This window comes from Phaethon lepturus, unplaced genomic scaffold, assembly GCF_000687285.1.
Source record: "Phaethon lepturus isolate BGI_N335 unplaced genomic scaffold, ASM68728v1 scaffold18030, whole genome shotgun sequence".
Lineage (NCBI taxonomy): Eukaryota > Metazoa > Chordata > Aves > Phaethontiformes > Phaethontidae > Phaethon > Phaethon lepturus.
In genome coordinates, this window is record NW_010511461.1 from 13,465 (window position 1) to 36,399 (window position 22,935).

At 41.8% G+C, this 22,935-nt stretch overlaps 1 protein-coding gene across 1 annotated transcript in view; it reads right to left on the bottom strand.

The window, feature by feature from the left end:
• Positions 1-22,935, bottom strand: part of FER1L6 (fer-1-like family member 6) — a gene marked incomplete at both ends in the record, with an annotated part of 41,069 nt that overhangs the window by 12,197 nt on the left and 5,937 nt on the right. Inside the window, 14 exons of the mRNA XM_010284076.1 lie at positions 174-298; positions 871-1,057; positions 2,381-2,533; positions 3,649-3,768; positions 4,545-4,635; positions 5,221-5,321; positions 6,181-6,301; positions 10,304-10,484; positions 12,271-12,379; positions 15,506-15,855; positions 16,903-17,095; positions 18,719-18,905; positions 20,021-20,177; positions 21,199-21,277. Coding sequence (XP_010282378.1) covers positions 174-298; positions 871-1,057; positions 2,381-2,533; positions 3,649-3,768; positions 4,545-4,635; positions 5,221-5,321; positions 6,181-6,301; positions 10,304-10,484; positions 12,271-12,379; positions 15,506-15,855; positions 16,903-17,095; positions 18,719-18,905; positions 20,021-20,177; positions 21,199-21,277 — 2,154 coding nt within the window. The remainder of the gene's footprint in view (positions 1-173; positions 299-870; positions 1,058-2,380; positions 2,534-3,648; positions 3,769-4,544; positions 4,636-5,220; positions 5,322-6,180; positions 6,302-10,303; positions 10,485-12,270; positions 12,380-15,505; positions 15,856-16,902; positions 17,096-18,718; positions 18,906-20,020; positions 20,178-21,198; positions 21,278-22,935) is intronic.

A 22,935-nucleotide genomic window follows, 5' to 3' on the forward strand; every position in this document is an offset into this window, starting at 1 on the left:
AAACTTTTGCCTTGCTTGCAGTGAACTGTCAGGAATTGCCCTCTAGCAGCGGGCATCTAACTTTGGCTGCTAGGTACCTCCTTACAAAACCAAGATTTTTCTTTTTCATGGCTTAATTGGAAAAAAAAAAAAAAAAAAGGCTTTTATTTACTGAAAGAGACTTCGGAAGTTACCTTAGTGGTCTGGCAGTGTGATGTGAAAGTAACTTTTGCAAAAGGATCGGAAAGTCCAGTGCTGTCAGCCGCAATGAGTCCCCTCGCCTGATACATGTGGGCTCTCAGCTGGAAGAGGTGCAGGGCTACGTCATTGCAAAGAAAACAGTAATGTCAGCTTCGTGGAAATGATGCAGCACATAAGTAGGAAGGGAAGATTCATCACTTGCTGTCCAACCAGGATCTGACAAAGGGAACTGTTGCTAGTGCTGTCTCACTAAACAAACAGCTGAGACACTCAGAGGTTGTGTAAGACTTCTGTATTACCTTAAAACCAATGTCCAATGTAAGTTTCTACTGCAAGGTTGTTAACTGTTAATTTTGATCTCCCTTATGTCACTGGTTTATCTACTAGGTGTTCAACATGGTAGCTTCATCAGGAGAACTGAAGGATACTTCCTCATTACGAGGTGACAGACCCATGGGACAGGGAACATAAATTGTAAGTGAAAAGGTCCTTTCTTCCCCTGACATCTGCAAAGTGTCAGTGGTAGGACTGATGACTTGGTAACGACACCAGCCTTTTCTGATTAAAAGATGCTAAGCTTTTGTTCATCTTAGAACGGTTACATTAGATAGAGGTTGTGCCACCCTCTGAACCAGAGCTTCTGCGGCAATGTCTCTTAACTGCTAATACGGAGAAGAAACAGTGCCTTACTTTTATACAGCAGGCAGGCAGGTGAGGGCACCGCACTGTGCCCTGAGTTGGTGTTAGGTGGTAATTCAGTCTCATATCCTACAGGCAAATTCTCCATGATGCTCTGGGCATAGCTGGCAGGTCCAAGCCATAGGTAGATGTCCACCTTTGCCTGCACAGTCCAGCCCAGTGGACGCTTGCCTGGTAACTGAAGAAAAAAATCCACCCATCACGAAGAAGCTCAAGAAAGAGAGATGGCTGGATGTTGAATCCTACCAAGCCAGAGTAAAATAAAGGAGCATTCACTGAGTTGATACACTGATAAAGGCATTTCTCCAAGTGAGTGGCCCTGACACTCACTTAGCATAAGGAACTTCTTAGGGAAGAAATGAGTAGTTTTCTCGGTTGAAAGTCTATGTGAATGGCATACTGCCTAATATGCAGAGATTTGTGCAGGCTGCCTAATAGCTGCAAGCATATCAGTGCTAGCTGATGCCTACTTTTCCCAGACTTCAGCCCACTTTCCTTTCCATCCAGTTTTGCTGGTCTCCGATAGTTAGTCCCATGTATTGCTAAAAGTATTACTCCATCGGGCAGTTCAGAAAACATATTCCAGTATAAAACATTACTAGTCTTGACAAAGAATACTATTATTTCCTTCCTCTCCCTTCCCACTTCATCGAGCTCTGCTAAGCTCAATGTTTAGTATTTTCTGTTCATAAGCTAATTCTCGATATTGAAGGGTCTGGAGAGTTAATTATGGTATTTTTTTGTTCATGCAGGCAAATAGTACTGTGCTTGACAAGTTCCTATGGCAACTACCTGAGCTTAGATAATTCTATCTGCTCTTTAGCTGTGCTTTATGGGAGTGCTCCCAGATGCTCCAGGTGAAAACCACTAAAAAGTTATTATATGAAGTTACTATTGTCTTGTGTGTTTGGGCTTTTCTTGATGGCCATAGTAACAATTACATTGCATAATATTCCACTGCCAGGTCACTGCCTTTGTAGGAGTATATCCACTAAGACTTTCCTTCAAGATGAATAATCCCATAACAATATTTTGGACATATATTGCACAAACCTAGGCACATTTTAAATAGCAAGCACAAATAATTGCTCTATTACCTCTGAATACCTAGATTTCCTTGCTATCTGAGTTGCTGTGTGCTGATCTCTTACCAGCCTCCTCCCGGGCTTTCATGTGCTGCATTCTGATGTCATTGCCAGCAAAAAGGCTGTACCTCTTCTATCTGTTTATGTATACAGCTATAGATAAACAATGGTATGTAATTGCCATAACAAGTAGTGAGAATTAATTACTCATACACCAAGAACCTGGCAATGATACAGTGCTTAAAGAAGGACAAGCATAAGTGTAAGAAGCAAACATTAGCAAGTGGCAGATAGGAACATGTACACATTTTTAGTACATCACAAACATGAACCTATAAAATACAATCCCTGGAAGAAATTCAAATACCGAATGCTCCCCAGGCATTACCTGCGTTTGCAGAGCACCCCAGACTTACTTTCAGGAAATGGGTTTTAATCTTCCCACAGTCCTTGCCTCTCTGCTCTTTTGCTGGGGAATAGAGTATGTTTTTTGCTGGGACTCTTGCATATGCAACTCTCTTGTTGCTGCTGAGCATCCAAATGAACACATCAGGCACTGTATTCTGTGGCTGTTAAATGACAAGGAATATTGTCTGGATTCTTCCTATGAGCTACCACCATTACTGTTTGTTAAAACATCTCTACCAAGAGCTGATTCCCCCATGGCTCCTGTGGAGTGGCAGATGTGCACCCAGACTAAAAGAGACTGTCGCTTCATGCTTTGCAATCCAAACCTCCGTTACTAAGCACAGCTGAAGGTAAAGAGCTTTGCAGAGTAATAAGTCACCCACTCTATAAATCATTCCAGGAGAAACTAAAACTAAAAATCTGGGTATGAGACTGTCTCAGGAAATAACTTACCCACAGACTGCGTAAGCTGAAAGTACCTACCATGGAAATACCATCAACTTCATCTATACCAGCAAACCAAAAAGGGCCAGGACCAAACTTAAGCACTGGCATGCGATCATCTATTCTGCTCGTGAGTATGCTCAACGGCATCACCTTGCCCTGTCCCGAATAACATTTCCCCAAGCAAAGCCTGAGCATGGTTTGAATCAAAGACCAGCCCAGGGGCTGCTCCCAGGAGGCACTGCGAGCAGAGTCACCCTGTTTTGGGAAGGAAAAGCATTTGGGTGTAGGCTGCAAACCATGCCAGGCTGTCCACTTGATCTCTGAGCCAGGGAATAGCCATGGCCCTGCCTGCTAGCACAGACAGCTCCCAGAGGAATAGCACTCCATTGGCTGGGTTTGGGCCTGACTAAATACGTCCGTTCTTCTGTTATTCTCGGGCTTAATAGCATGTCTAAGCAGTGTCTGCACAGTGAAGTGTAGTATAGAGACCCCTGAGCTCACACCGGCCCAAATCACTAATTCCATGCAAGTGGAGACATGAATTCAGATCGGAAAGCAGGCTGTCTCCAAACCACCAGGACACATACGGGATGACCTTATCTTTAAAAAAAGAAGGAAAACTCTCTGTACCGCATCCTCTCCATACCACATAGCCCAGTGTTTCCTACCACAGTCTGTTAACAGCTTCATGTAATGCAAAACAGGATTGGGTGCAGGTATCCAAACAACGCTTTGGATAACCAGGCCAGGAGTTATTATTCATATGAAATTATGAAAATCAAAGTCAAACCCTGGACTTTAAATCTATCTGAATTTCTGTGTGGATTACCTCATCAACCAAGAATCGAATTTTATCTATAAAGCTCTGAGTCTCACGCATCATTTCATCCAGTGGCATCTTCTTTTTCTGCTGCTGAACAATTCCCTTGGCATCACTGGACATTGCCTCCTGCAGTCAGGAAAGACAATACGTATTTTTTATGCATTATCAAGTAGTTTGAACCAGACACAGAAGGAGAAAACAGCCAATTCAAGTTGAAAACAGAAGATGGGGACATTTGGTTCAAGGTAACAATTACCTTTGTCACAACAGAAAGTGATCAACTCTTTGGAGCTGAAGAACATAAAGTGTGAATGTCCATCATTTTATCTTTGCATGTATACTGCATGTATGGAAGTCTCAAGAGACATGTGATTACCACCTAGAGTTATCAGGCCTCAATCCTGACAGAAGTCACAACCAAGTTCTGTGCTACAAACAGTAAATAAAGCTCATAAACATTCAGATGATCTCCACCCAGTTTGGCTTCTTCTCACTGGCTCCCTGGAGGAGGTGACGAGGTCCAGGAATATCAAATGCCAGACTTCACCAGTCTTGAAATTTAGCCCCACCACACTAATTAAACGCCTAACAGCAGTGTTAATTTGGTGTTTTTCCACTGAACTCGCATCATCCCATTTTAAGATGCATGGAAAATCAAAATCAGCTCATCATTATAATGTCTTATTTGTATTTAAAAACATGTTCTGAACTATTTTAGGGTGTCTGGCAAGTCTTTATTAAGCGCAGTGGGGTTTATGTACAAAAGTGCTCTTGGATACTATATTAATACTAATTACAAAGCATTCCAGTATGGTGAAATCAAATAGAAATTAAAATTTATACAACCAGCATGCTTTCAGTTAACATCATTGCACCAATGCTTCAAGAAAAAACACACGTACCAGCTCTTGCTTGAACAGCATGAGTCTCTTTTTGTCCAAGGCAGTGCAGTTCAACCCTTTGGGCTTCTTTTCAGCAATGGTAATGAAGGCCCTTGGGTAACAAGAAAAACAGGTTCTTTAAGTGTGTTATTTTTTTAATGTGAGCTGCTAAAATATATTGGAATGAAATTGCCTCTGTCTGCTGCAGTACATGAACCAGAAGACAGATGCTGAAATTATCTAAAATAATGGGGCACCTATAAGATTCAAAGCAAAGAGTCCAAAAACTCCACATATTTCACAGAAACAGGGTTAATACCTAGAAATTAGGGCTCATGTCTATTTTGAGCCCAACCATGTCATCTGACACAGAGCCCACTGACTGATTTATCCCAGCATGTGGAATCCTTTGTTTTTATCTTAGCCTTGTCCTTTATTACAACATGTCTATCACACACTTGATTGACAGTAGTCTACTGTCAATACTGAATATTGAAAATAACAATAAAATATTTCCTCTGTATAAATATAAACTGCAGTTTGGGAAGGTGTTTACTTTTATAGCAGAATAAATAAAATATATATCTCAGTAAGTTTACTGCACTTTTTTTATTATCATCAGTTTTCTTGTCTAGCCTTGAATTTGTAGCCAACATATAAAGTTGATTTTCTGTATGCCTCTAGTAAATGTAGTTACCTGCTTTGATTGATAAAATCATTTAAGCTTATCCGCATTTTCTCCTCAGATGCAATCTCTGAAACCTTGATCAAGTCCTTTACTTGCTCCAATGATTCTTCCTACGAAAAACACATGAAAAAAACTTTATGTAAAGGAGGGCATTTTGTCATTCTGCCAGTGTTATAATGCCACTATCCACTGTATGACTAGGAAGAATGAGGGAGGCAACCTTGTAAACTGACAGAACAGGACCTTTGATATATCATCACACTTGAAGTGTGTAGAGAGAATACTCCAGCAGTATGATTTATTTTGGTCTTTCCCCAGTCTCTCCAACTACTAGTCCAAGCTACTACTCATTGGAGCAGCTTTGTTTTCTTGCTTCTCTTGTGAAGCTCCATCAGTAGGAAACATTCTCCTCTAGGTAGGTGGGAAAACTGTCCATACTCAACTTTAAAGAAGGGTAGAAAAAAATCACTATGGAAAAACACTATGACTAGGGCACGCAGTGGCTGCCCATGAGACAATATGCCATTTTGTCTCTATCAATGTTTTTTTTTAGGAAAACTAAAACCAAAAAGTGCCCATTAAAGAGTCTCCAGCATAAACACAGATTAAACCATGTGGTCTAGGCAAGAAGACATCAGAGGAAGAGCCATAGGAGACAGAATTATTCTATATCTCATATTTTAATTTTTTTACTGTTCTTACAAAGAATAAAACATTTCTGAGAAAAGAAGACAGCCCTACAGCCAAAAAAAAAAAAAAAATTGTGGACAGGAATACTTGACTAGCTCTAATAGATCAAAGAAATTTGGGGGAAAAAAAAGAGAAGGGGCTGATATCAACTGCTCTTTCACAAAATGAAGAGCAAGGAATGCAGTTGGGAGAAATTTTGAAGGCCTGTTTTGGGGAGTGTGACCTCTCACTGCCATACTCTACTGAATACATAAGCCTAGGAGGATGATTGCCACTTACCAGGTGTTCTGCCATTTTCTCAAGAGTGTTGGAAGTGTACAGACGAAAGGTCTGGTCACCCCAGTAGCTCTTGACACAGATACAGGGCTTCCTCTCGTTGTATGGCAGGTACTGGTAGTTCCTGTGAAAACAAAGTATATAGCAGACGATAAAGGTGAGAGAGAAGTTCAGGGGGAGGCATGGGAAGGAAAAACTCTTTGGTGCTTTCTCACAGCACAGAAACCAAAGACATGACAGGGTGTGTTCACATGTGCTAACCAGTAAGTACTGGGAAGAACAAACACAAACATCACTTATGCTACCTGTGAGATCCCTGAAGAGAAAAAGTTTGAAGTCAATGGATCTAATTCCACTGCTTTCCAGGGTGGGAGAAAAGCCAGGCAAAGAGGCATACAGAGAAGCTCTGAAATACTGTGAATGATGGGAAACAACAAGGGAAAAAGGAGCAAAGATTAAAATCTGATCTCTTCAAGAGCAATGGCTCCACACACTGCACAGCGGGAGAGGCATAGCAGAGCCTCACCACCACATTACTTTCAAAAGCTGCTTTTTTTTCAGAAGCAACAGCTCGTGGAGATTGACACTCCTTGGCAGAAGCTGATCTGCACGACCCTGCTTAGTAAAAGTGATACCAAACTCATAATAATTCAGTCATAAAGTGCATCTAGTGCTTTCTCTTTTCTCACTTTTTATCTTAGGTCCACATTGGCATACTGACTCTTTTTGCAATGCTGCTTTCTTTGCGTGTTCAGCTGTATGAGTGTCTTGTACTGAAAAAAAATGAGCAAGATGACAGCATAAGCAAAGGCTCTGGAGACTTCAATGCACAACTGCCAGAAAGCCTGATGTTTTGATTAGAGTTGTGGTAGGCACTACGTCAAAACCATGTACCTGACAAGCACATTGTCCTCCCTTTATATAAATACTATAGCCTTATGTAACACCATGCTCAGCCATACTCAATTTAACACTAGAGGTCTCATCATTTTCCTTAATAATGGTGGGACAGTGAAGAGGTTTTTAATGGATATGAAGCTCTCTAAACTGCTTTATGTTCTTCTAGGAATGGCTTTAACCAAATGCCACCAGTACATGCTCTGCAGCTGAGAAGAGGCTGTACTGGAGAACTATTTTCTGGTGTATACTTGTGCTGTGTTTTAACTCCAGTCAGCAACCAAGTACCACATAGATGCTCGCTCACTCCCCCACGGTGGGATGGGGGAGAGAATCAGAAGAGTAAAAGTAAGAAAATTCTCGTGGGTTGAGATAAAGACAGTTTAACAGGTAAAGCAAGAGCCCTGTGCACAAGCCAAGCAAAACAAGGAATCTATTCACCACTTCCCATGGGCAGGCAGGTGTTCAGCCATCTCCAGGAAAGCAGGGCTCCATCATGTGTAACAGTTACTTGGGAAGACAAATGCCATCACTCCAAATGTATGCATCCCCTTCCTTCTTCTTCCCCCAGCTTCATAGGCTAAGCATGATGTCATATGGTATGGAATACCCCTTTGGTCAGTTGGGGTCAGCTGTCCCAGCTGTGTCCCCTCCCAGCTTCTTGTGCACCCCCAGCCTTCTTCCTGGTGGGGTGGTGTGAGGAGCAGAAAAGGCCTTGACTCTGTGTAAGCACTGCTCAGCAATAAGAAAAGCATCCCTGTGTCACAAATCCAAAACATAGTCCCATACAAGCTATTACAGAAAAAATTAATTCTATCCCAGTCAAAACCAGCACAACTTGCCTTGTGACCCTTCAGTATTTCTCCACAGAAACGGATTCTGTAAATAATAAAGAATAAAACTACCTGAGCCTCCTGCTCTTCATGTTGTTCAACAACTGGCAGAAGAAAGGGTTGCATTTTCCATTTTCTCTCCCCTGGGAGAGGCTGTGGTGTCCAAGAAAGTGTCCAAGAGAGTGCACTTGGTATGGAGAGAAGACTTGGCTTCTTCCGTTTCAAGGTCTCTCTATCTGAGCACAGCCAAATTTTTGGAAAGTCCTGATCATCTGCTCCTGAAATGCAGAGCCCCAATAGGCTGAGTTCCCTAAGCATGGGCATCCACCTGTGGGCCCAGAAGGGTCTGGGTCTCTGATGTTTGCTTGTAAGGGTGCCTCAGATACCATAAGTCGTTCCTGATAGAACTAGGCACGTGTGTTAAACCACTAAGCCACAGAAACCAATCACTTGTTGATCTTGAGCATCCTACCCATAACTCCTAACTTCCACACATCCCTAACAGGTTTATGTGAGAATTTTTCTGTTTAAAAAGATGAAGATCTTTGCTACAAATTCATTTTACTGCCCTATGGGATATCAAAAGAGAAACAGGATTTCACATTTACTTTCTCCTCAATAACCTACAGCAAGGTGAGCATTACCCATTTAATTTGGTGCACAGTAGAGCTACACAGGTCTCAGGCAATCATTAATTTCAGTTGTTTCATAAGAGGGAAAAACAATTCAACTATCTCCCAATGCCAGAATGTCTTAAACTGAAATTCATAGAGCTTATGAGTCTTTTAATGGGATTTACTAAAAAAATTATATAGCCATGAAATAACTCACATAGAATACTGAACATTCATGTCTATTATTCACACTATGAGAGTTTGGGGGGACCACTTTTTTAGTATTAGCTTATCTTTGCTATATGTTTTGACATATATGTGGACGATTCCTGGCCATTTCATGCTTTATAAGTCTTATGGCTCTGCTTGCTCCTTTAATCAGTTAGTGGGTTTAATCTGAAAAATGGACTCTAGTTATTGTTTTCTATTATTCGTTTATGATTCTAAAATGCAGATTTTGTCCAAACTATTGCATATCCCCTTAAGTACTGATTAATACTAGAAATATCCAGCAATGAGACCAGTAAGATGCCAATATGAGATCACAGTCATAAAGACATTAGTTGGTATCTGTGGCTGTATTTTAAATAGCACAAGAGGGGAAAAAGATGCAACATTTTACATAAATTTGAGGAAAAGGGATCTTTAATGAGAGAAAACTTTGTTAATATTGGAGTGAGCCAAGAAACAAATAGCAGATTTGAAGAATGATTCATTCTTTTACAATAGGTCTTTAAATCTAAATTCTTGTTAAGGGAAAAACTAAAAATCCCACAGTCTCTGAGGAAGGATAATAACCCAGCCTGTACCCAAATCTGCAGTCTTGTTAATGAGGAGAGGCAACTATTTTTCTGTCAAACATTGGTTTTTTTCCTCTTCTCTTTATTTATTTGCTGCAGAAACAAAAACTTCTACCATGGTATTTTCATTCTTGTTTTCTTCCACTAGCTCTTATTTAATCTTATTTAATCATTGATTGCAAGAAAGGATGAAAGCATTTTTTAACTTTAGAGAGCTCCAGAAACCAAGTAGATGGCAGTTGATAATTTCCACCTGGTCTTTATACATGTGTCTGTCCTTCTAAAGAAAGAGGTACCATCTAGTCTTGGCACTCAACAATATCGAGGACCATTCTACCTACCAAAGCAACAAAGAAAGTATTTCTTTTTATTAGCATCTTTGAAATGAATTAAACCTTTACACTTCTGTTGATGAACAAGGCCATTTAGAAGAACTGTTCTGCATGTTTTCATCCATTGCTCCATTCTTTTTTTCAAGGACTATTTCATCCTACTTCTGTTACTACTTGCTATTTAAGGCTACATCTATAATTATTAGCTCTGAAAAGTGTTCTGGGAAACTGACTTTTTTTTGACCAGATTTCAACATTTTTGATGTGTTACTCTGCTTCTGGAGCTGGTCACCGGGTGGACGTTATTTGTGATCAGAGTATGGGACCCTAAACCAGGTATAGCACTGAAGGAGTTGCACTTTCCTATAGCTTTCCAATGTATAGTTGGTATAATGCAGCCCTTTTAGAAACACCAGAAGTTCAAGATCCTATGAGGCCAAGATCAGAAGATGAGTGTAAAATGTCTCAGAGCCCATTCACTTCAGTGGAGCCTAGAAAATATACTGTTGTGAAAGATGCAACTGAGGATTTTAAAGTCTCAATTCCCCATAACATGTTTAATGCTGACAGGGTTCATTAATGAGTCCCGCAGGATTATAAAATAGGAAACAGAGTCCTGCATGATAAGGTTTTGAAACACAGATCCTCACCTGTTCCCACCTGTAACCAGTGGCTTCTCAGGAGGTGTGGTAGATATCAGTCGTACTCCAAGGTCATGAGAAATTTCATCCTCCCCCTCATGCAGCAGGTTTTCATCTGCTTCTCCATCACGTGTCTTCTTTTTCCAACCAGCTTCTGCTGACACCCCATCAGTAATATTTCCAAAGTTACCTAGAGACACGGGGTTACAAGTGAAGAGATGACTAGCTTGCAGCTGGTAAACCTGAATGAGGTTTAAAAAAGAGAAAGAGCAGTCATACCAGTGGAAAATCTCTATCCCCTCCTGTTCATTACCTGTTCTGACCATACCACAGTTTATAAAGCTCCTGGTCAGTCCCAATGACTTTTCGGGCTCCAGGACAGTGCTTCCTTACCTGCCCTATGTGATATATACCTAGTACCCCACCACCCCCATCACTAAGTGATGCAATCCTCTGGTTGCTGGCCCACAGGACCTTCTGCTTTTGCTAAAGAAATGCAGAAGCAAAAATGATACTGCTGTTGATATGTTGAGACACAGGAGCCCCAATACTGTGTTTGATTTACACAGCAAATGTATGTCTTCTTTACAACATATGGATATTCATTTCAAAGTCTGATCTCAGAAGTGCTAAAACTCATTTTCAGACAAACAAATTTTGCATAGTAGGGTTGCAGAGTTAGTAATAACAATGCTTTGAGGCCCCAGCTTCAAGCCTAATGCCAGACAACTCTGCTAACAATACAACCATCTTCTCTGATAGGATTTTGCCTTAAAGGGCGATTACCAGCACTGGGAAAGAGGCGCATTCATCAGAGTGGTAATTACAGATTTTGTTAGACAGAGGCAGAAAACATTCCCTGCGGGAGAAGGATGTGCTGAATCACACCATATGACATCCTGATCAGGACTTTTGGTTCAGACTTTCATGTAAATAATGTCCATTTGCCACATTTGGATCCAAATTTCAACTGCACTGGTAGATGTTCAGGTCCAGAATTCAGAGCCAGATTAATCTTTAGTATTAATACTGACAAGTACCACTATAATTTCTTGTCCAACTATACAAATGAGTTTCTTGTCATTCTCAGCTCTGCTTCCTGCTAAGTTTCAGCAGAAAGCAGTAATATCGCTCTTCGATTACCCCGTTTGTCACAGCCATCTCTCCCTGCACACATAGCCTTACAGTTGAGTGCACTCAGGTACACAAGCACAAAGATGGGAAGTGCCAGGATGCTACTCTGCACTTGGGCTCTAAGTGAGGCTAGTACAGAGATTAGCAAACACCTGCAAGGGAAAGGAGACCAATTCAAGCTTTTTTCTTAGGGGAAATTTCTTCTGCTTTTCAGTGTTCATGAAAATATCTTCATTTTCTCTCTAGTCTGCTCCCAGGGTCTAGGACTAATTCAGCTCCGCCATGAGGAAGTCCCTCACACAATAAAGGGCTGCTTTACTCAGAAAGAGGACAGGACTTATCAGGAGGATCTTAGAGGACTAGCTGGTGCGTGCATTTTGAGGCTTGGCTGTACATCACCCCCATGCCATACCCTCAGACCCACGTGTGGCTCAATGGGGTTGTCCAAGACAGTCCACGTGGATCCTGCCTGCAAAGGGACTCCCTTGCAGCCAGAGACTAATTGCAATGGGCACCACAGAATGAACTCTGCCCTGGAGTAAATTGTTTGTGTGTAGTCTCCCAAGAGACCAGGAGGCTAAATACTGGGTGAGTTGCTGTATCTAGTGGGTGAGAGGAATTGTATTAACAAAGGGCACCTGAGAGTAGAGACAGCTAGGCATCAGCATGCCCAGCTTGACAGCTACCCAAAGAAATGGTGATCAGGGTTTAATTCAAATGTAAGCCGATGTAAATGTGGTCCGAAGCTGACTCCTGAGCCCCGAGACACAGCTCTCAATAACATGTAGCACCCTCTTGCTCCTGAGACCCCCTCTCTGCTTTGGAGAGTTTAACACACTTACCAACAGAAACCTCAAAGATTATTGGCTTGTCCCCAACCTTCCTGTCAATCATTGTGGCTTCAAAAAATGTCCCAAAGAGGAGGAATTCCTCAAATTTCTCTTCATAGATCTATTGGAGAAGAAGGAGGCAGAAAAAATTACATTTATTTTGCCTTCTACTCTTTTTTACACAACTGAGGAATCTTTATAAGTCTCTAGCAGCTGTATTACTGTTGGTCTGAGGTGTCAGTGAGGCACAATTTGTAGAAAGAAGTGATACCTTTTCTCTGAGAAATTGATATGATTGGGAAAAGAGTTACATAAAAGTCATTATCCCTCACTCCATACTCTGCCTCACCAGTAGTCACTATTAAATGGCTTCAGCGTCTTCACATACCATCATTCAAACTATACATCTATAGCAGTTCAAGGCAGTTTAAGGGCAGGTTTTTAGTGCAACAACAACAAAATATCACCATCCCGATATAAGTAATTTATCAGTGAGTGTGGCAGTAGTTTTCCTTCACATTGCAGTAACAAATGCTGCCATCATAATGCATCCAGGCAGGGGAGTGCTCACCCGGTTCTGCTTTCCGTAGGATGACTTTAACACATGTGTTTGGCACATGTGTTTGTGCCATCAAGACATTGACCTTGCTCAAAATCAAGACGTTGACACTCAGCTCCCAGTGACACCAGTAAGACACAAATATTTCTAGTATCCACATTTTATATGGCAGGCCTGTGCAAAAGCTTACTGAAACCAAGCAGTCCATTATTTTTACCCTGCTGTGTTTTAAACCACAGGACAAAGGTGGGGTCTCAGCGTGGGGGAGTGCAGTCCTCCACTATTGCCTTCCCTGGCATCACAGCACAGAAACCAGTGACCCAGTAACCTTGTTTTCAACTTTTGACAGAATTTGGACGCACAGGAACCAAAGGGTCTCAGCACAGCCACACACCCTGAAAAAAAACACCTTTTGTGGAGTTTTAAGACTCTGCTAGGCTCTGTTTAAACCCATTGGAGACCCAGCATCTGGTTGTCCCTGGCGCACACTCTCGCTCAAGGAAGGCCAGCTAACACCTCTAGTACTCTTGGGTCATTAACAAAACAAGCTATTAACCCCAAGCCAAGACTAAGCTAAAAGGAGATACATTTTATGGTTTGAGTTCTCTCCAAATTTACACCCTGACTGCCACAATCTCTCCAATGCAAACCCTACTCATTTCACAGCATAAACACTAACGTACTGAAGCCCATTAGGTAAGGTCAGTACTAGCTTCATTTGCAACAGAGTTAGGCAATGAATAAAACATCAGCTGTATATGAGTATGTGTTTCCCTGACTTTTGCAAAGCAGAAACAGCTTTTGACACAGCCCATGATCTCTTCATTTTGAAATCCTCTGCTATACACAGTAAAAGGGCATAGGTCTTCAGCGAAAGGATTAGCAGCATCACATATCAAAGCTAACACCACAGACTGCAGCTCCAGAGTGGCTTTAGCTTCCCTGTGTTTTGATTATTTTCAGCACGAATCCAGAGCATAGGGTGCCTGATAAAGATGAGGCTCAGAGACTATGACACACACATCTATCTATCTCCTGATATAAAGAAAGCAAATTGCAAAAGTTTAATGTCTTCTTGCTGCCAGAATAGGTCAATAAAGTTGTGCTGTGGGGCTGGGTAATTCGCTTCTGATGTCTCAGAGGCTCTATGAGACACTTTTTTCCTTATTTGTAATGTCTCCAGTTCTTGCTTTTCCTTTCAGAGAGTTGTAATACAATTACTGTGTCTACTGTAGCGTGAAATATTGCTGAATATCAAAACAAAAGAATATCAAACATCACTGTATTATGTTGTTGCCTTTTACTCGTTCTGTATTTGAAACTGAGGCACAGTAGCCAGAAATAAATCCTTATTACTACTATTAATATTCACTGGTGTTACAGCAGGGGTTGTTCCTCTATATGGAGTATCTAGCTAGCACCTAAGACTATAGGGTTTGAGCCACTCACAATAATGGACTTCTTCCATATAAAGGAAAATCTATATGGAAATAAATTTCTTCTCATGTCACCTCTATTACAATCTTCAGAGAAGAACTGAGGGACAGAAGCAATTTACAACTATATGAGTATATAAAGCAAGACCAGGGCACAGGCTCACACCACTGGCTTGCAATTACCCATGCCATTTGTCTGCTAACACACTCCTTGACCTGCTCCAGCTGGCACTCATGCCAGCAATGCCAGGGCACAGGCCAAGGAAGAGCACTTGTCAAGGCTAGGAACAAGACCAAAGAACAATTCCTCCTCTCCCATTTACTTGTAGAGACGTAAAAGACCAAGAATCAGATCTAATAAAGGACAAGAGGCAATGTGGGAGGTGGGACTCCCACTACAAAAGCCAGCATTCTGATCAATGACATACTGAAGTCAGAAGAAAATTGGTTATGAGAATATTTTTCTTTCTATTTATTGGATTAAAAAAAATAGAGCTTGCATACGCACCAATGTGCTGCTGCTCCCAGACAGTGATGTGATGGAGCAGAGAATCAGAGCTCAAGTATTGGCTCAGCACCTGAGCCCACGTGCCCTGCCACAACTGCACAACCTTCTCAAAACATCGTAGCACAGATCTTCCCATGACGTAACTCAGTACGACAGGTGGAGTTAGGAAAGTCACGTCAGCTAACACCCGTTGAGGCTGAGCACATGATTTGCAGCCCCTCTCTTAAAGAGATCAGCAATCCAAAACTACGTTGACAAATGCAGGGTTAAAGGAGGCGACTAAAACAGGCTAGGCTGTATCTCTGCATTTGCACAACTCCTATGGCAGTGATTCCCTACTGACTTCAACTGACAACTACCGATTTTCCCAAATGAATGCAGGAAATCAGACTTTATATTTACCAGCTGCCCCCATAGGCTCTCTGTCATTTAGCAGATACTACATCATGTAAGTTTCTAGTAGGAACACATGGATGTGGCTAGTGTAGAAGGGACGATAGGACACAAGACTGAGTTTTATGGAAATCAAGTCCTACTTGAGATTTTTTTACGAGTTACAGGTACATATTAATGCTCCATTTGTGTTGCATTATTATGGGAAGGTCCCAAGACTATGGAGGCGTGGAGAAGCTGTAGGGAGCACATAGAAGCAGTATTACATGGCCTGAACCCAAATACACATATCAGTGCCATCCTTAGAGGTTTAGGGAAACATGTCAATCAATCTCTTAATATCATACTGACCTCTGAAGGCACATCGAATGGCTCGACTTCCACTTCAGTTGAGTTCATCTTATCTGAAGGAGGAGCTGACTTTCGATCCTCTCCTGCTTTCTCAGTTTTGTCTTTTCCTTTGGGTGCTTTGAAGTCTTTATCTTTAGATAGCAATTTGATATCCTTGATAATACTTGAAAACTTCGACTCTCGGGCTCCTCCTGAAAGTATCTCCACAGCAATCTCAATGAAGAGACGTCCCCTAAAGGAGACCCCTTCTCCAAAACCTTCGTTAAGCTCCTGGTGGTCATCCATGAGGCTGTGGTTCCTGGGTGAGCCATAGAGATTGATCCAGGCAGGCCCAAAGGTAGGCAAAAACCCTGGAGATAAAGCACTTTTTATGGCATTTCCATTAGGTTTTAGCACGCTCTCCTCACTGTCTGCTCCAAGAAATCTTTCCTCTTGCACACCAAAAGCCAAGCCTGGACCCTTTTCTATGCAGGTGGGGACCATCTATATAGAGCGCTATTTTGCAGGGCAATTCTTTGGCACCAAGGAGCCTCTGCCAGTAACCAGCCAGGGTCTCTGCTGGTACGGAGCCCTTTCTCAGAAGGTGTTCGTACCACACACGCCAGGGCATGAGGTCTGCTGCACTTCTTGAAAAAAAGAGCTTGCGCCCATAGACTGAGGGCTGGGACATGGTGGGAGAGGAACAGAGGCTTTCACACCTTGTCCAAATTGTTCCCAAGCGCATGTGACTACTCAGTTTATATGAGTTATCTTTTTTTTTCTCATTAAGGACTCAGGTATACATTTGAATTGCAAAGTTTAAGGAGTTGCTGTGCCTTTGCTGAGCTGTGATAACTGACCATGTTCCACACGTAGATGACACAACATAGAACGGCCCTACATGTAGACTCAAACATCAGTGAAAGGGCTCCAGACAGTGAGCTTTACCTCACATATGTGAGGACAAATACACTAGTGCCTGGTACCTCCCTGACCTGCGGCAGCACCCAGTTGATCCTTCCCTAAACACTTTGCTCCCACTGGGTAGATCAAAAACACAAGCCTCTGCCTGTGATTTGTACTTTGTACTTTCATTGCCTGACACAAACTTGCACGAATTGTAAACCCACTGCAGTCATCCCTAATGGACTAGAGCAGGCTATTGCCACAGTCACAAAGAAGGTACCAAATTATGTAGCAGCCCTGTAACAAGAAAGGCAGTGGCAGACCACCATGCACCAAGCACAACGTAATATAACTTCAGATTAAGCAAGAGAAGGTCTCTCAAAATCAACAAAAACTATGGATGTTCACTTGACATCTGAGCATTCCTAAATTGGGATTAGCCAGTGCCCAGATCCCAGGCAAGTAGGTTTTACCTTAAGGGGATATTCTGGAACAGACATTTTCCCTTTTACCTTTGTCACCATCTTGTTCATTTGATATTTTCTTCAGGTCAATGAAGTGGGTGGCTAAGGCCACATCATTCATGCTGCCTTCATCCCAGACCTGGATTTTGACTCTTCGACAGAGTGGAGGGAACATTTCCTTGAAGATAATCTGTTCATGCCACACTGGATCTGCACAGTTCTTTTGCACTGTTGTCCGACCCTGAAATGATAGTCCAGTAAATTTAACCCCAGAGGGGTCAGACTGGAGAATGGTAATGAGTATAGCACAAATTGCACTTAGCAACATCTCTCCAGTCATTTTTAAAGCACAAATATCCTGTCTTGAAAGTACTTCTGCTTTTCTACTAGCTTGTTTATTTTCCTCTCCATATCTAATAAAAGACCACATTATGGCTAAAGAATTCTCACCTGCACACATCAGAGCCTGGAATAAGATCTAATTCTTCAGGGCCCTTACGCACAAAACGTATCTGTGAGGCCAGACTTTGGCATTTCTGCTACAAACTGCACATCTTCAAATGGCTTTTGAAATACCTAGGTAGTGGTAATGCAGTGCAGTTTGTCTCGTAAAAGATGAAATTCATTACAGCTGCCAGAGTGCATGTACCAATGGAATTACCTTAAATGAGGCAATTTATCTAGTATAAAATATGATTACTGTGGCTCGCATACTGGGCATATGCCTGTGTGCTAGGGATGTAGAGACTGGAGCTCTTCCTCCTAGCCTGGAGGAGTCGGCAGGACCATGCCACAGTCCGCGCAGCCGCAGGCTGTGGCAGCCCTTCTGCTTTCACATTTGGTGGGGAGAACTCAGTTAGGAAACCCACCAATGGTACCTCTACACCCATATTTTACACATCAGCCTGCAAACTCACATCAGTGACCCATTCTTATGTCTTCTTCAGCCCTCTATTAAACCTGAAGTAGCTGCATGCATTTGACTGTTTTAACCCATACTAGTCTGAGATGTAAGACTTTGCAATCTGGATTTGCAACACAACACAAAATCAGCACTAAGGGCCTCATTCTCATGCCTGAAACATCTGTAAAGGACTAACTGGAGATCTCCCTAAGGCTTTCTTGCACAGAGAAAGCATTGCTGGCTTAAAATAATTTCCAGTTTGATTCTTTCCTTATTTACACCAATAATCAAGACAAGCTCCCTCACATGGTGTTTCATGGGTGTACCCCAGAGGAACCAGGCCCCCAGACCTCCTCTGTGCTCCTCTTCCACCAAAGTCAGAAGGGCCCTCTCAGCAGCTCTATGTAGCAACTTGTTTGGTGTTTGAAGGAGCTCCAGGAGCAATGAAACCAGTCAACACTGAGACAGAGTCTACTCAAATACTTCCTCTTCTGCTACCCACAGAAAAGCTGCAAGGGTCCTGAATTACAGCAGAGTAATTCAGAAGTCAATACACAGCCCTAAAATCCAGACTGAACCATCTTTACTGATTTCAGCCCTGCTTCCTTTTTTCACTCTGGGGAGACCAGAACATAGCACTTACTTGCCTAATATGACCCTCGGTAATTCACTGTTCTGTAACTTGATGTTTTAGTAACAGATTACAGAATTCTCTTTCCCCTCCTGCTGCCTGACTCTAACCTACTGCTGTGAGGCTGATGTTGAATGCTGGCATTAAGTGCTTCCATCACTTTGTTCATGCGTAATTTAAGATCTGAAAATTTTCTTTCTGATGACAGAAATATGTCTTTTATTTAATTTACATAACTGTAAGATAAAGGACATCAGCATAATCACCTGCCTGTAGCACAGTTAATAGGAAAGAAGGCCTATATTTGTGATCAAGAGGATCCCAATTACCATTTGACCTGCAAACATGACCACCACATATGGATCCACAAGGTCCTTACTGTCGCCTATGAATGCTTTGGTGACATTGGCCATGATGCTAGAGTTCATCTTCGGAAGTCCTTCTGCTTTGTAAATTCTCACATAAAATCTGGCCCATGGTCTTTCAGATGGAAAGCCTTTGGGAATCAAGAGGTTCCTGAAAGAAAAAAGAAGCCATTTCCTTAAAATTGAAAACTCAGACAACAAAGTGATATTTTTTCCAACAAAATTGTCATCTTGAGTTATCTTACATCCTGAGAAGACACAAAAAGTCATATGAATTTGTTTCTGCATCTAAACCAAAATGTTTTCAGCTTACCATAAGAAAATGATACAGCACTACTCAGCAAACTTGCCTATGTGATATAGAACCAGGTCCAGTTATACCAGGTTGCTCAGGACCTTGTCCAGTAAATTCTGAATATATCAAAGGATGAAGAATCCCAACTGTCTCTAGGTCCTGTTACATTTGACCGCCTTCATTGTAATAAAAATTCTTGTATCTGTTCCAGAATTCCCTTGTTCTAACCTGCATCTAAAGCCTCTCATTGTTCTACTGTATTCCTCTGAAAAGAGTCTGGCTCTCCCCTCTTCATGTAGGATACCCCTTAATCTGCTCTTCTTAAGACTCAAGAAACCAACACCCTCATCCACAGACACACTCCTCCCCCCTGCCCCTTTTCCTGTAGACCATGTACTCCAGCCCTTCATCATCTTGGTGACTCTCCATGGATTTGGTCCAGTATGTCAGTATTGACCAGAAACATTGCTCCTGTAAAATTTAAAGTATGCTGGCAGCATACTTTACAACCTTTACCTTCTCTATTTTACAAGGAGAATGCTAATGCACTTGAGTTTATCTAAGGATATGGAAAATATCCATGCACACACATCTGATAGAGGAGAATGAACAGCTTTTCCTCATATTTTTTCTTCCTACTTCACTGTTTTTCAGAAGTATTTAACTGGTTTCAGATCAATGGACCTTCTGTCAGGGGTAATCTGGCACTTAGCCACAGGACATGGTCAACTCTATCAGCTGCAGAGAATTGACCCTAACATGCTCTTCAATTTAGTTGAGAGGATTGTAAAAACTCTCTGTGAGCACATCAGAACAGCCAGGTGTACAATGCTATCCTGCTGTTAACCCAGGTGTACAATGCTATACTTCTATTAACCCTGAGTTAGCAGGGAAAGGACTGAAAGGAGGGCAGAGGATTCTTGCGGTATATAGTAAAGAAGAAAGCAGAAAAAAACAAACTATTGCAGTACTTTTCAATCTGCTCCTCAGTATCAGCTGTTTTCTGCGTAGCTTGTATTGCATCACCTTTCCCAGTCACACTGATGTCACACTTCAGGTATCCCTTGGCTCCCGTCCTAATGTCAGCAGGGTCTGTGAGAAGTGCCCACTTGTCACAAAACTGATGACCTGTAAAGATGGACAGCTTAAACACACAAATAGAGGATGCAAAAATGCAAATATTTCTCCTCTCCACTCCCAGAAAGGGCACTACAAACAACATTTGGCTTTCAGGAGTATCATGCTGAAGTACACTTGTTTACCAGGCACATCTAGAGGGTCCAAAATGTTGTGTGAACAAAAAGGCAAGCAAGGATTGATCTAGAGTCGTCAGGAACAAACTCATTTTCATCAATGGTTACTGAGATCAGTGTCTCAAAAAGGTTAGGTGAGCTTTCAGGAGCTGAATTAAGACTGAGGCTTTATGAGGAAAGGCCAACTTTTTTATGAGAACTGTTTGAAAATCTCAGAACTTTCCAGCAAGGGCAGCAAAACCCTTGCTTGGAACTGTGGCCAGGTGTAACACTGGCAGCCAGCTGAGAAAAAACCTTACATTAAGTCTTTGGCCACCACCTTGGGTGTGGAAAAGAGTGGGAGGGAGAGACCAGAATGTACTAGGGATATGAGTTCAAGATCAACCCTCAGACACCACCATCCTGTAAAAGTGTGAACAGGAAATACAGGACAGAATTCAGAGACTAACGCAATCTGAGTACGGATGTAGACTTCTCGCTTCAATCAGACCATTTCTCTCTACTGACTCTTGCAGGAGCCCTGAAGAGAGGGTGGCCTGAATGACTCTATACTTCTGCTGTAACTGGGTGACATCTATAGTAAGTGGCCTAAATACGTTCATTCCCAAAGACTGAGAAGAGACCAGGTCCTTGTGCAGTAAAGGAAGAGACAAAGATACAAGCTTTCTGTATGACTGTAAAAACAGGCCAAAAAAAAGGGGAGGTGATCTTTTCTTAGCTTCAAATTTCAGAAAGCACTGGACAGCTCTGAAGATGGCAGGTCAAGTGGAATTTGGCATATTCCTTGGCATAAACCACAAGCATCTAAGTCGAAAAGCAGCACATCTCGCTCTCCTCTGCTTCCCTGCCTCACACCTCATTTAACAGATAAAAAGGGCAGAAAATGCACCACTTACCTGGCTGAGCATACACTGTCCCCAGATCTACTTTAAAGGAGCCTATCAGCACACTCCCGATCAGTTTATTGTGCATAACCTGTTAGAAGAAGACCAGTTAAAGAATGCCACTCTCTCTCTTCCCAGTCAGCATAAGAAAGAGCAATCCAAACAAAGATCACATTTGGTTCAGGGGTAATAAGCAGCGACATCCAGCATCACCCAAAACTGGGTGTACATAGCCATAGCAGATACAGTAAGCATTTGAAATTTGTTCTTTACCCAATATTGAGCCGATTTAGAAACCAACATATTTTCATCCAAGTGGAATCACACAGGTTCGTCCCAGGTCCCAGGATTATATAGAGTGGGAATCAGATGGATGTGTCTTCAGAGCAGACACTGTTATATTACTTATCCTGGCAATTTTAAATAAAATGTAATGACTATAAACACATGGGACATAGCTGGTTTCACACTAGACTGCAGAAATCATATAACTTCTGTGCAATATCTGAATTGCCATAAGAATTGAGTATACCCAGAAGAGAAAGAATTAAAGTGTTTCTTTACAACATTTCAATGTGCACATAAATCAAGAGACTCAATTCTGATTTACCCCCCACAATATTAATGAAAACAGAAAAGTGATAAAGATGTAAATGAGATGACAAGAAGGCCCCAGCGAGTCTGTCTCCGTATACTTCCTGCCAGGTAATTAATTTAATTTAATTTAATTTAATTTAATTTAATTTAATTTCATTTCATTTCATTTCATTTCATTTCATTTCATTTCATTTCATTTCATTCAAATTTATGTAATAATCTTCCTTTGTCATGATTCCTGGATCTATGTACTTCCATGTCTGGTTTTCAAATACATGCGTGTGCTTCACTTTACAGACAAGGCAGAGGCTAGTAACATCTTCTAGGGGAAGATTGATTCTAGAACTACATTTCTCAAAAAATGTATCTATCTCACCTGGTTTCAGAATAACTTAAAAGGTTGAAATCTATTCCTTGATTGTGGAAAATCTTCTGGCCTAACCGCAAAGAGAAACTAAGCTCATGGGATTCAAGTCCACAGAAGCTAAATCTAAATGTTGGAGCTAAACAACCAAGCCTCTGAGAGCATTTTAGGAATCTGGAAGGCTTTGGCTCTGGCTACATCTACTCTGGCTTTGGACCTACATATCCCAGATAGCGATACAAGACTACTGTGATTTTGAATTGAATTTGTCATGTGACTTCATTTTGTGCATTTTTCTTCAAGACCAGGATACATATGTTCCAAAGTGAAGATCATTGACACATTCATCAAAATGTGCCAACAAATTCAGGAGGTTTCTAGTTGCAACATAATGTCATTAACTCTATCCCAACTGAAACCAGGACACCCATTAAAGGCCTGGGGCCACGGTGCCCCTGTGTTTTAGGGAACACACTCAACTGTCCTTGGTAATTCCTCACTTCAACACAGAAAGAGTTTCTGGGGCTGAAAAATCAAGAGCAGACAAAGGATCAGTTTCATCTACTATTAAAGCTTAAAAATTAAGCAACCTTCATGTCGGAGAGGAACCAGTGTGAATCACTTCCCTACTCCTGCTGGCCACACTATTGCTGATACAGGCCAGGACGCTGTTGGTCTTCTTGGCCACCTGGGCACACTGCCGGCCCATGTTCAGCCGGCTGTCAACCAGCACTCCCAGGTCCTTTTCCGCTGGGGCGCTCTCCAGCCACTCGTCACCAAGCCTGTAG